Source organism: Tenrec ecaudatus, chromosome 1 (genome assembly GCF_050624435.1).
Source record: "Tenrec ecaudatus isolate mTenEca1 chromosome 1, mTenEca1.hap1, whole genome shotgun sequence".
NCBI classification, from domain to species: domain Eukaryota; kingdom Metazoa; phylum Chordata; class Mammalia; order Afrosoricida; family Tenrecidae; genus Tenrec; species Tenrec ecaudatus.
Genome location: NC_134530.1, coordinates 148,719,632 through 148,733,388, shown reverse-complemented (window position 1 = coordinate 148,733,388; position 13,757 = coordinate 148,719,632). Strand labels below are relative to the sequence as shown.

The following is a 13,757-nucleotide window of genomic DNA, read 5'->3' as shown; positions in this document are numbered from 1 at the left end:
ATTCTACCCAGTCCTATCGGGTCAATATGAGTCGGCACCATACTTGGTTTTTGCTAGGGACATCTCCCACTTGGTTGGCATAGATATATCCAGCATTGAATCTGTTTGCTGAAACATCAAAATTGGCATTCTGTTAGTTTGTGAAGTTTTTTTCCCACCACCTTCAGTGCATCTTGGACTTCTTCCTTCAATACCATTGGTTCTTGACTTATGCTACTTGCCTGCCGAAAATGGTCGAATGTCTAACAATTCTTTATGGTACAGGCATTCTGTGTATTTTTCACCTTCCTTTGATATTTCCTGCACTCTTCAGTAGTTTATGCATAGAATCCTTTAATATTACAATTCAAAGCTTGAATTTCTTTTCCTTTAGTTCTTTCAGCTTGATAAACGTGGATCTTGTTTTTCCCTACTGGTTTTCTAACTCTAGATTTTTGTACATTTTAAAATGAATAATTTCTTTGTTTTCTCAAGCCACTTTTTGAAATTTATATAGCTCTTAAGTGCTACTCCATAAACAGAGTATTCTCTATCCACTTCTACTGGACCACATTATTTCATGTTTCTGTAATTTCATGCACTCTGTTCCTTCTACCTGCAATGCCTCCTCGCTCCTCTATTTTTCTCTTCTGTGCAGTTTAGCTTCTCCTGTTTCTTCAAGACAAGGTCCCAATATATCCTTTACTCTGCAACTTCCTTTTCCCCCTGACTTTCTCCCCCAAAGCCAGAGCTGAGTCCTCCCTCCTTTGTGTGACTACAAATACAACGGGTACCCAAAAAACCCTGAATGCTTTTTCAAAGCTATGTATTTAATTTTTTTTAACAAAATAACATTACTTTCAGAGTACTCTCCATTACACTTACTGCATTTGTCAAATCTGCGATACCATTCTTGGAATCATTTTTCAAACTCATCTGACAGCACCTTCCTCGTTTTTTTCTTGACCTCTTCTATGTCCCCAAATCATTGCCCTTTCATGTCTCTCTTCATTCGTGGAAACAAAAAGAAGTCTCATGGAGAGAGATCAGGTGACTAATATGCAAGGGGTAGGAGAGGCACACTGTTTTTGCCAAAACAAAAACCAAAACCAACCAAAAAACCACCATCTTTTTTGGAACAAGAAAACCACTTGTACACTTGAGTTTTTCCTCATAGCGCTGTCCTTGTAAGCTGTGTTTAACATCACAACAGTTTATGCGGCATTTTTCCTGAGCAGGAAACCAAATTTCACAGCTGCATGCTGTTCTCTTACATAGGCCATCACAAAAACTGAGGTTCTACTGAATCTACTTTTATGAAAAAATTCACTGTGACCAGAGAGAACATTCCCAGGCGATGCCACTGGGTGCACTAACTTAGAGTGAGTTGCTCGATGCTTGCATAGCGGGAAAATGCTCAGCACACAATTCCAGTTTTTTGGAGGTATCCCCTTGTATGAGTGTTCCTTGCATGTCTCTAGTGATAATAGAGGCATCGTTATTAATCACCAGGTATCAGATAACTTGTTGCATTTTATATGCTCTTCAAAACTACCTTAGAGCCTTTTGTTTTTATTAAGAGGGGTTTATGGTTGTCTTTACTTCACAAATGAGCATAATGTAAGATCTTCCTGGGAAGATTTTTCAAAGGACAGATAACTCTGGTGACCAGAATTTTAGGACCTGTACATTTAAACATGACGCTGATATCACTAATATCCAACCATCACACTTTAGAAATAATGATGTATACAAATATTTGGAGGGATTTACTTAGCATTATTCATATCAGTTAATGAAAAATACAGAATGTTTTCAGAAATTAGAGCTAAGCAATTAACATGGGACAACCTCCCAATGAATCAAAGAATTCATACTGCCTGGCCACAAATATGAAAAACGCAAAACAAAATCTGCAGCCTATAAAAAAGACATCTTTCTTCTCCCAAGCATTTAATCCTATCTAACCAGTATGAAAAATAAAATCTTGTTTTCTCAAAAATGTCCTGATTTTTATTAAGATTATTCATATATTTGTAAGGACAAAAATGAGCCATTCTTCGTTGAATTTTAAAGTCCAATAATAAAATATTCAATCAAACTCACTTTTTATCAATTCAGCATATTAATTTTACAAGTTCTATGGTTAGAAGAAAAAATGGCTTCCCCGGCTCCCCCCCCTCAAAAAAGTTCTACCTGGTTTTGAAGAGCCAATGTCAGGTTGTCCTAACTGTTTTTTCCTTTTGGCTTCCTCCACTGGATTTTCAAACTGGGTCTTCTGGTTAAGGTGACTGTAAAATGTAGGGGGAAAATGGATTTATAATAAAAGAGTTACACATATTTTTAATTAAAAAATTAATTTTCTTGAGGGCTCTTACAGCTCTTATAACAATCCATACATTCATTGTATCAAGCACATTTGTACATATATTGCCATCATTCTTTTCAAAACAATTTTTTTCTACTTGAGCCCTTGGTGTCAGCTCCAAGTTTTTTCCCCATCCTTTCCACTCTTGTGAACCTTAATAAATTATAAATTATTATTGTTTTCATGTCTTACACTGACCGATGTCTCCCTTCACCCACCTTTCTGTTTTCATCCCCCTGGGAGGGGGTTAACATGTAGATCATTGTGATCGGTTCCCCTTTTCTCCCCCTACCCTTCCCTTCCCCTTCTGATACCACTACTCTCATTATTGGTCCTGAGGGGTTTATCTGTCCTGGATTCCCTGTGTTTCCAGCTCTTAGCTGTATGCGATTATACATATTTTAAAATAGAATATCGTATCATTAAATCATCTTAGATTAAGAAAACTATGTTAGGCTATACAACCTAAGTGTGACAGATCATAACGGGAAGGCTTTTTGGTGAGTACAGAAGGGTTCACACAAAGACCTACAAGTCAAGGCTGGTGAAAGCTTAAATTTTTCCCCTTTAATATATTGCTGTGGTTTATTATTGGTGCTGTCCAGTCCATTCCACTCATTACGCATAACAGAACGAATCACCACGGGTCCCATGCCATCCTCACAATTGTTATGTTGCGCCCACTGTTGCGGCTACTGTGTCAATCCATCTATCTCATCAGAGCTCCTTTACTATAAACCCGAACTCCAAACTCACTGCCATCAAGTTGATGTCAATTCAGTGACCCTATAGGACAGGGCAGAACTGCCCCTGTGGGTTTCCAAGACTAAAACTGTTTATGGGAGTAGAAAGATCCATCTTTCTAGCACTAAATGGCTGGAGCTTTTGAACTGCTGACCTTGCAGTTAGCAGCCCAGCTCAACCAGAGCTCCTAGCATTTACCACAGCGTCATCATAAACTCAGTGCAGGCATCCCTGCTTTTCACATGTTCACTTTACACCACCGAACTTTTATAAACAGCCTACACATTGGAACCAGTTTTAGCCAACTGAAAAAATTCTATGAAGATTTTCACTTTTACAAAGTAATAGTGAAAAGCAAACTAGTGTTTGGTATTTTGTAGCCAGCTGTTAAAGAAGCAGCAGGGTCCACCCTGGGCAGTCAGAGTGGCATTGCTAAATCCCTTTCCTAAGGATGATACTCAGCATTTCAACATCAACCTCCCAGAGTTTTTAAATGTGTCTGTGAAAAACATATGTTCACATTATTTTTTTATTTAGCCATAGAAAAGGTATCATTTGAGAAAAAACAATTTCCTAGATTTCTATCTCTGATGTCTTTACTAATTTTCCTTTTAAAAATTATTTTGGGTTTAAAGTGTTATGTCAGTGGTTCTCAACCTGTGGGTTGCAACCCCTTTGGGGGTCGAATGACCCTTTCACAGGGGTTGGCAAATTCATAACAGTAGCAAAATTTACAGTTATGAAGTAGCAACGGAAATAATTTTATGGTTGGGGGTCACCATAACATGAGGAACTGTATTACAGGGTCGCAGCATTAGGAAGGTTGAGAACCACTGTGTTATGTGGTATGATTTGGTAGGTTATTTGAGGGCCTGGGAATACTATGAAAATTTCCCCATGTAAATGAGCAGTCGGTGCTTCTTGACTTCGTCAAAGAAAGGGTTCACAGGAACACCGCGCTTTCACATAGCAGGGGAAACCTGCACAGCCACTAACAGATTTGAAAACTATAGTAAATGGCTTTGCATCTGATGCAAGAAGGACTGGAGACAGATGATCAGTTCAATTTTATTTGGGGGGGGGGGTGGTTGAAAGTGGGACGTTTTCAATTTAAGTTGCTTCAAAGGAAATCCAAGTATAGAATCCTTCCAGAATTTTACTACTGTACTCCAACTGACTCAACATTCATTCAGCAGTCACCCTTGAGTGACTTATTTTTGTCAAACCGCATCATTGATCAACTCTTTCACACTCAAGGTTTTCCACAATTGTGTAAAAACGGAATGGCATAATTGCAAGATGAGTTCAACTAGTATTTAGAATTTGGGATCAGTCACAACAGACTCTGGCGGAGGCAGAACCATGTGGGGGACTAGAAGGTTGGCACTAGCCTATCAGATACAGTGACTACGGGCAGCTGTATGTTTTAGAGGGATGCTGGGAAGCAAACATTAGTCTGCCAGGCAATTGCAAAGAAGCTGGTTAAGAAAGCAACTCTTGTACAAAAGATGTCTAAGACTGCAGCTAGGTCTACTGTGGATGCACTGAGGTTTATAGCCCAGCATTTCCACAGTAGAAATGTACTTCACTGATGGGCATTTTCCAGCAAAGTCCATTTTAACAAGAAGTGACATGAGTAAATACAAGCGATTGAACGTAAATCATGAAAAATTTGGAGTAACTGTCCTTAGATGAGCAGAGTGCGACCCAAGTAGAAAAGTCAACTCAGATATTTACTGTGCAGTTTGTGAACCTTCATGAAAACAGTAGAGGAGGGGGTAGCAGGGAAATAAAACAAACCCTGACAGTAAGGAAGTGGGCCTTCTCTGTGCTGTTGAGGATTCTAGCAGACCAGCACCACAGCAGATGTGGCTTTTTCATCTCAGAGCTTAAATATGGCAAGCTGTGCTTGACATTCTTTGGGCTCTGATTTCCCTGAAACTCATGGATGCTTTTGCTTCTGACTACAAGGCCGTATCCACCCAGCTAACTCGATGGCCCTCAGTGAAAATGAAAACCTTCACTAGAAATTATTATTAGGTACTGGCATTTTACATAGTCTTAAACACACACACACACACACCAATTAGAAAGTGACATTTAAATGAGAATAAAACTGTTTAGAAAGATCCTTGGCACACTTGAAGATCATCAGCTACAATGACTCACTTTGCCACCCTGGCATTAGAAGACAAAAGTAGCAATTTGTATTTACACCCTTGTAACGTGTGGGAGAAGAGAGTAGAAATATGCAAAAGGAGTAAGCCTTTCCTTAAGAAGTATCTGACCACGCGCACACGGCTCTAGTACAGGGCGTAACGGCCGGCATCTGTTTCCTTACACTACCTAGGTTAACATGTCATCAACAGAACAAAATTGTTAAAATACTCGCCTTTTCTTTGGGTTACTTATATCTATAACATTAACTACAGAAGTAGTAGATTTTGATCTACAGACTTACTGCCATGGATAGTAAGAGAGGAGAATACTAGAGATTATCAGAAAAGTTAAATAAGGGGAGTGAGAGAAGAATAAGCTACAGAAGCTCATACACAGATACCATGTAACTTGGAATGTCATCGGTAATATCTGAATTTTAAAAATGTGCCCACTAAACAAAAGAATTGTTCTTTCACAAAGAATGTACACTATATTAAAGCAGATGTATATTTTGACTATGACATTTAAGCTGCATCAAGGCATGTGACACAACACCATCAAGATAACATTTCCAAATATATAAGCTGCCATGGGCTGCCATGAAATTTGTAAAGAATTTTATTTTGAAAAATAAGTTAATCCACGTCAGGATCACATTCTCTAAAATAAATACAAAGAAAAGTGCTATTGCAGTTGGAGTTTACTACTGCAAGGCTTCTGCCAAGAGCAATCACTGTACCATCTGGTTTGACAAACTGAAGGTGCCAAAGAGTAGCCATTCAAGTAACAGCTTTTTATCTCCATCAGTAAACTCACTGCAGATCACTATGGTTGAGATTCAAAACCCAACTCATCTATGAATCAAGCCACACTCCACAGCTCAGCTGACTCCATACTAATTTGCATCATGAGTACAGCCTGCTCTTCTGAATTTAATAAATTACCCTCCAGTAAAAGGAGCTCGTTCTGGGAGCAATCATACAAAATCGTGTTGGTGCTGCTGTGGTTCTAACTTGTTGGTGGGCTATTTCGTGCACTTGCCTGGGAGCAGGCCACTTCAGGTTTGCCCTCAACTTGCTTCCATATGATATTTTTACTTAATGGGAACTCGAGCATTTAGCCCAAGACTTTATAGCAGTAAATGACTTTCTGGACCATGTATTCCAATTCACTCAGAATAGAAAATTCAGAATGAGCAGCATTATCTCATAAATGTTCAGCAGTGTCAGTGGCAAATAATAGCTGATTTCAACCCAATTTAAATAGACTAAACTATTAGGGAGGGGGGGTAAATTTCCACAATTCACAAAGCCTTTTCTGTTGGCCTTCAAATGGTCTTCTGATTTGAAAATATGGTCACTTCCCTTTATTTTTAACTAAGCATTTTTAAAAAGGAGTTGTTATGTATTTTCACATCACAGTATCAGGTGTTAAAAAATACAATGGAAATAAAAATGATTACGGACTGTTAAAGGACCCAAATATTAAAACTGAAGTTGTATAGATAAAGGTCAAACTAACAGAGTTGTTTCCTTAGGTACAAATGAGATTTTTCAATGTCATTCCAAAATTCTCCTCACTCACAATGACGCAAGCAACAGTGCACACGGTGGCTATTAGAATAAGGGCCACAGCTACACGCAGGAGTCAGAGTTAGCTAACTTAGGGCTGACTACCAGGAAATATGCCCACAGGTAATGAAAAATTAAGTAATTAGATAATCAGAAGATTCTTATGGTTTCTATTTTTTCCAGGTAATAATATACTTTGCCTTTGATACCTAGGCAGTAGGTTCAGACTTGTAGATTCAGGTAAATGATAATGTTTCTGATAGAATTATCTGCCTGAGGCCCATAGATGAGGAAAAAACTTAAAAGAAAGCAATCCCAATCCCCATACAATGCAGTAATTAGATATGCAAGGAACATGAAAAGATAGTGCCATTAGCTTTATGGAGAGTGACATTAGCTTAATTATATACTTCAAAACTTTGGATCATTATGGTGCAGAGCCCTTAATGTCTTTTTAGTGCTTTCAGAATCACACAGTTCCAATGTTGGAAGTGTCTTTGATAGCGCATCTAGTGCAGTGACCTCATTTCACAGATTTCCATGGACCAGTCTTCTCTTTAAAGGCTGACGTAGTAAAGCTTGCGTCTCCAGCTGTAAATCATCTGGATAACTTTCCTCTGGTACTCTCTATTTACTTCAAAGGAAACTTTTAGGATGCCCAAGGTCAGTGAAGTAATTGCCCACCGCCCCTACTCCTCATCCCCTAGTTGAAAAGGGTGAGAAGCTGGATTGGATTGCAGGAGCATGAAGCACTCTCTCCAGCGCTCCCTAAAGTGGGATAATGAAGGGAAGTATTTGAGAGACGAGTCACGGAGGTCACACACTTACTCCACATAGTAGGTTCCATACTGAGGGTCCTCTATCTTCTCCCAGCCATAAGGAAGTTCTGTAAATACACAAAAGGGCTGAGTGAAATGTCACATTCAAGCAGGCAGCAAACAATTAATCACTGGGTGAATTTGAATATGTTAAAAATTTTATTTCATTATACTAATATTTAGGAGACAGAAGATGAAGGCTCATTGTTTAGGAACAAACACAGTTTGAGTCTGAGGGCTTCTTCAATCGTCAGTGAGTGTCTCAGCAAATAATCAGGAGATACAACAAAAAATGTTATTAAACTCAAGGGTCTTTATTTGAATCACAAACCATAAGAATATGCTGATTATATTAAAAACCACATTCTTTCCTTTAAAAAGCTTGATACAGTTGAAAGGAGACATTCCCTATAGACACATGCCAGAAGCAACTGCTTGTTAAATATTTCATGATGCATGACTTGTCAATTATTCCTCCTATTTCTGGGACCACTTCTCCCTGCTGTAAAGTTCAGTACTAGGTTTGGGCAACTGAGATTTGCTTAAAACCTCAGAAAGGGTCTGTCTTCCCCTGCGTAACTTTGATCTGAGTAGTCAACAGTTCGAATGCCTTGTGCGGATGAGCTGTGTTTGTGGACATTAGCAGTGTTATGTCTTACACAGAATTACTAAATATGGTTTAGCCCAAGTAACTTACCAATAAAATTTAACCAGGAAAATGGAAGGGCATTGAATTTTTGAGCATTAAAAGAAATAAAGGGAAAAAATCTGATTTTTCTAAAATGAGCTGGCCCTGCTACGAATGGATTCTCTGCTCCCTCCCCTTGTGTCTGCATTCTTTGAAAGTTTAAATTCCTGAAGAACTATTTAATATATTAGCCAGACATGGAGTAATTTGGCAGGAATGATCCCAGCAGGTGGTTCTAGTGCTACCAATTATTATCTAAGCCCAGCACAAACAAATGTCTTGAAAATCCACAGTTGCACACTAGGATGGCCCACACTTTTATCTTCAATTTCTTTTACTGATTTTCTGCTATGCTGAAACACACACCCACACATACATACATGCATACAAACACACACATGAAGTATGCCAGGCAGAAAATAGCCTTAGACAAAAATCAAAAGGCACAATATAATTTAGCCTCTGGGTCTCCACTTTGTGATGTATCAGCTTGGTAAGTAAAAATCCCATTGCAATGAGCCTAATGAGCTATATAAAATGTTTTCCTCTAAGACAAATGGTCACTCCACATTAAGAACAACAAGCCCATAAACAAGTCAGGTCTCTTGGTGAGAAGCTGTGAATCGGCTCGCAGCCTTTTATTTCTGCTGCAGCATATTGTTCTGCCTGTGTATGTTGACGGGTGGTTTCCCGGGCTGGTGAGTTTTTACGATTTTCCTCGGAAGGACCTGGTTGGACTGTCTGAAGGGGGGACAGCTGAAAAGTGGCCACTATGTGGGAACAACAAAACAACTAAGCAGACCTGAGACACACTTCAGTTCATTTTGTTCTTCTGCACCTATGATGCAAACAATTGGCAATTAATAGGCACCAAAATTTTATCAAGCAACTGGTATATGGATTGAGACTGTGCATGAATTATATGAGGGCGCTTTAAAAAGTTTGTCCACAGATCCCACTAGTGTATAAACTTTTTTGACAAACCTTATATGTGAAAAATGCACCACAAGATTACCAAAGTACTGTGGTTATGGATCTTCCATAAAAGATGTATGTTTTTTAACTTAATAGAAATTTTCTTGAAACAGCTAGGATGCTGAGTAAGACTGAATCCTACAACTGTAGCACAATTATATTTATGCTGTCTTTACTAATAGTGGGAGAATAGAAAGAACTATAGAAAATCTGGAAGATGCCATTTGATATCAAACAAATTCACAAAAATGAATGTTTGGATACTTAAGTAGGCTAAAAGACGGACATAATTCAGTGTTGAACTTGGACACGGATTCAGCATATTAGTGACACCATTAGTCATATTTTGCAGGGTAGATTGGGGCAGATTAAGGGTATGGTTGTTGTTTACTTATTAAATAAGCCAATGGAAGCAAGAATAAAACACTTAGCAATCAGATACAACCTGATTCATTTACTGATTTCTTTCCTTTTTTCTCTTCCCCCCTCCTGCCTTCCAAAGATGAAATAAAAATAAAAACAGCACAGAAGTGATCTCAAGGAGTTCACAGTCTAGATAGGAAGGCAGAGAGATAACTGGGACAAGGAAGACAACCATTTGGAGGAGTGCAGAGGAATAGCACCAATTGGTGGGTGAGATCAGCTACCAGAAAAGCTTGCTAAGGTACTAGAGGAGCTAAGTCTTAAAGGGTGAGCTTGCATTCCCAACAGATGCTAGGGCATGTGCAAAGGCAATGAGGGGTTAAGAATGCATAGCATTTTCAGAAATTGCAAATAATTTGGTGAAACCGGAGTGGAACTGGAATGCAAAGAGAGACGAGTCCTTTACACAGCAGCAGGGAGCACCTTATTAAGGATCATTATTTTGATGCTGTTGGGACTGATTAAGTAGGATTGCAACATTCTTTTTTTTTTAATTGATATATTTGGAGGATGTTAATTCTCAGTCTAAGGCTGATTTTCAAACCGTTTGCAAAGCGCGGCTCCATTGTTCGCTCTGCCGCGACATTCTTAAATTTATATTTGAGATAGGTTATGACAGCAGTTAATGAAGGGTGACATGGATGGACTGTAATGAGAAGAAAGGGGAACAAATAGGAAAACCATCTGTAAGAAGCTATGAAGGCTGGCAGGAAAGAACAGACTACAGAGAGAAGGAAGTAGAAGTAACAGGACTGAGCGAGTCACTAGAAGGCTGAGGGATGAGAAGAGAGGTGAGGCAAAACTGAATGCTGGGTTTCTGGTCCTTCTGCCAGCAACACAGCACACCAGATATTGATGGAATAACTGACTACCAAATGCACAAAAGCCATTGCAAGGAAAGTAAATGCCAGTCTGCAGATGAGATGGCCTTTTGTTTTGAAAACTGGTTGTGAGAAGACAGAGTGAGAACTATAGGGCCACAGAAAATGTCTTTTCTTACTTCGGGGATAAGGAAGTCCATCCTTCTCTTTTGTAAGAAGCTAAAGCATCTCCTCCCATTTAAAAAAAAAGTTGATTCAAAAGGCAAAACTATTTGTGGCATATCAAGTAGTTGGTTAGTACTAAGCCCTATAAATTTATCCTTTTTCCTTCTCCCTAAACTAAGGTTTTTCTTATTTAAATGAATGAATTACAATAGCTTCTTATTGTGGAGCTCTATTCAGCTGATAATTTCTTTTTATCTTTCTCTAAGCTCCAAATGGCATCAACATTCATGCATTTTAAAGCTTTTAGTAAAAAAAAAAAATCTGTTTCACCATAAAAAAAAATGGGGGTGGGTTGAGAGTAAAATGGACTCTAGATATATATTTAAGATAACTATTTAACCCAAACACCAATTAATTTCTTTAAATGTAAGATCAATATGTACAACAAGCTTGCCATCAGATTACAAGACAAAGGCAGGGCTAGGTTCTGAATATATCAGCAATATAAGTGTTGGGGGGCAAGTTTTAAAACCCAGGTCCTTCTGGAAGATGTGCAGCAGATTAATATTTACAATAGTAAATCGTAAAATTCTACACTCAAAATATTGTTAAAGATGGCTTGGAGCATCTACGCTGTGCTATGGGGAATACTAACATTATATCCTAGAGTCAGTTTATGGTGGGGGTGTGAGGGCAGAGGAAGCAGTGCACAGGTCAAGTGGTAAAAGTCTCCGGAGTACAAGGCAAATAGGTTAAGCCTGGGCTTCCCATCACAAAGTAGAGGTCATATCAGAAAGACCTACCTAGTTGTGGGGGACAAGAGAATAGCTCTTCCATTAAAAGGTTTTCAACAGTACTACACTACTGTCTTAAGCAGAATAAGGATGACTGATATGACACAAGCACCCTGGTGGCATTGTTGGGTGCATGTCTGACTGCTAATCACAAGGCTGGGAGAAAGATGAGGCTGTCTGCTTCCATGAAGATTAACAGTTTCAGAAACCGTGTATAATGTTGGAATCAATTTGATGGGTTTCTATGAGTAGAAAATGAATCACGCAATAGTGGTGTGGCAGTTACATAAATCTCCTGTCAACTTCCAAAGTGGTTGCGTCTAGCCTGCCAATAAGGCCATAGCCAATGAGGTCTCTGCATGGGCGTGGCCTTCTCCTGAGCATTCTGGGAACTCCAGTATTCCTCCCCGGAGGCAGGAAACACTCTCTGCTTCTGCTTCCTATGCCTGATGACAAGACACATGAAGCTACGCTAGAGCCCTTGAGCTGGAGGAATTTGTTTCTCTAGTCAACCCAGATTAACACAAATGGGTTTGGCTTTTTGTTTTTTATATAACTGGTAGCCCAGTGAGTTAGGCAAACGTTGGTGGTTCAAACCCTCTGGGGAAGGGTGAGGCTGAAAGGTGAAACTATCTGCTTCCATAAAGATTTTGTTTCCTGTAAAACAGTGGTTCTCAACCTTCCTAATGCCACGACCATTTCATACAGTTCCTCATGTTGTGGTGATCCCCAACCATAACACTATTTTCGTTGCTACTTCATAACTGTCATTTTGCTACTGTTATGAATCGTAATGTAAATATCTGATATGCAGGATGTATTTTCATTGTTACAAACTGAACACAATTAAAACATATTGATTAATCACATATATTGTGACATACCTATTTCTAACTACAAATAAATGAAATTTTGTCTTGAAGCATGGTATAGCATGGTAACAGTTTTCATGCCGGGTAGCTGTATGTGGGTGTATCTGCATGTGGCCAAACCCACCTGGAGATGGATAGAGGAGCACAGGTGTCTTGGTTCCTAAGATTATCGGAAATACATGTTTTCTGATGGTTTGAGGGGACCCCTGTGAAAAGGTCATTTGACTGCCAGAAGGGTCGCGACCCACAGGTTGAGAACCACTGCTGTAAAGAAACCCTATGCAGGGTTTTTAAGAGTTGCAATTGACTCAATGGCTGAGGCTTTTACATAACACAGTGCTCATTTTTCAGAGTAAAAGAGAACTATTAATAATTATGTTTGAATAACAGGAATACGTTGGGTTAGTCCTGAGAACACCAAGATATAGGGTTATTGACTGGTTGATTTTATTACATTGTGCCCTGCTGTTTGGTCAAATACTACTCTAGGTGTGGTTAGGAAGCAGTGTATGCAATTTTTTTTGGTCATGCAGTTTAACCACTAAAACATCTGAATATGTATCCCACAGCTATATACATGTACACAAGCAGTCCCTGGGTTATGAGGAGTCTATCTTTTAGTCAAATTTGTATATAAGTCAGAGTTAGGTACAGTTAATATCTGCTATCAGAAATTTGTGTACCTTTCTGTCCATTAAAATGTTAAAGAAATACTTCCAGATACAATGAAATATCTGACATACTAATACTAATGTTTTGACACACTTCTCAAAGTTGCTTTGTTGTTCTGTTTGTTATTATAAATGATGACCCATGTGGGTTGGTTAGTAATTACTGGTTGCATGTTCTAATCTAAGGATTGCCTTTACTTACTTACAAATATACATGTATACTACTAATGTACATTTAACAGAACATCCAAAAAATGGAAAATTTTAAAGAGAGAAAGACTAAATAATTATCACTGTTTCATGCCAATGTGGTGAATACCTCATATGTGGTATATGAAAAGTGCCAGCAGTGATGTTTTCTTACTGTTAATTTATACATGCATATTTGCATTTTCTTCATTCTGTAGTACCTTGCAGAAATTTTTCTGAGCTTTATTTTAATATGTGTGGGTTAGTTTATAACCACAGAACATAATTCATAAATCCTCCTGACTGGCCACAGATAAACTGCAAAACTCCACAGGGTCCTTGACAAAAATCGAAGGGTAACAAGCCTGCTTTTCCCTCAGTAAGCTTCGAGCGGGAATGTGGCGATGTGCGGGGCAGGAATAAGGAAGAACGCCGTGCTGACACAGGCACGCGTACAATAGCCCCGCGTACAATAGCCCCGCGTACAACAGAAGGAAGAAATACCTTATCCAGATGTGG

At 38.9% G+C, this 13,757-nt stretch overlaps 1 protein-coding gene across 5 annotated transcripts in view; it reads right to left on the bottom strand.

Annotated features, from left to right (window-relative positions):
* MAGI3 (membrane associated guanylate kinase, WW and PDZ domain containing 3) overlaps window positions 1–13,757 on the bottom strand; it is a 261,291-nt gene that overhangs the window by 46,770 nt on the left and 200,764 nt on the right. For all 5 annotated transcript variants that reach the window (XM_075559542.1, XM_075559534.1, XM_075559539.1 and 2 more), the window contains exons 7-8: window positions 7,651–7,708; window positions 2,176–2,270 (exon numbers count right to left, since the gene is read on the bottom strand). In XM_075559542.1, coding sequence (XP_075415657.1) covers window positions 2,176–2,270; window positions 7,651–7,708 — 153 coding nt within the window. The remainder of the gene's footprint in view (window positions 1–2,175; window positions 2,271–7,650; window positions 7,709–13,757) is intronic.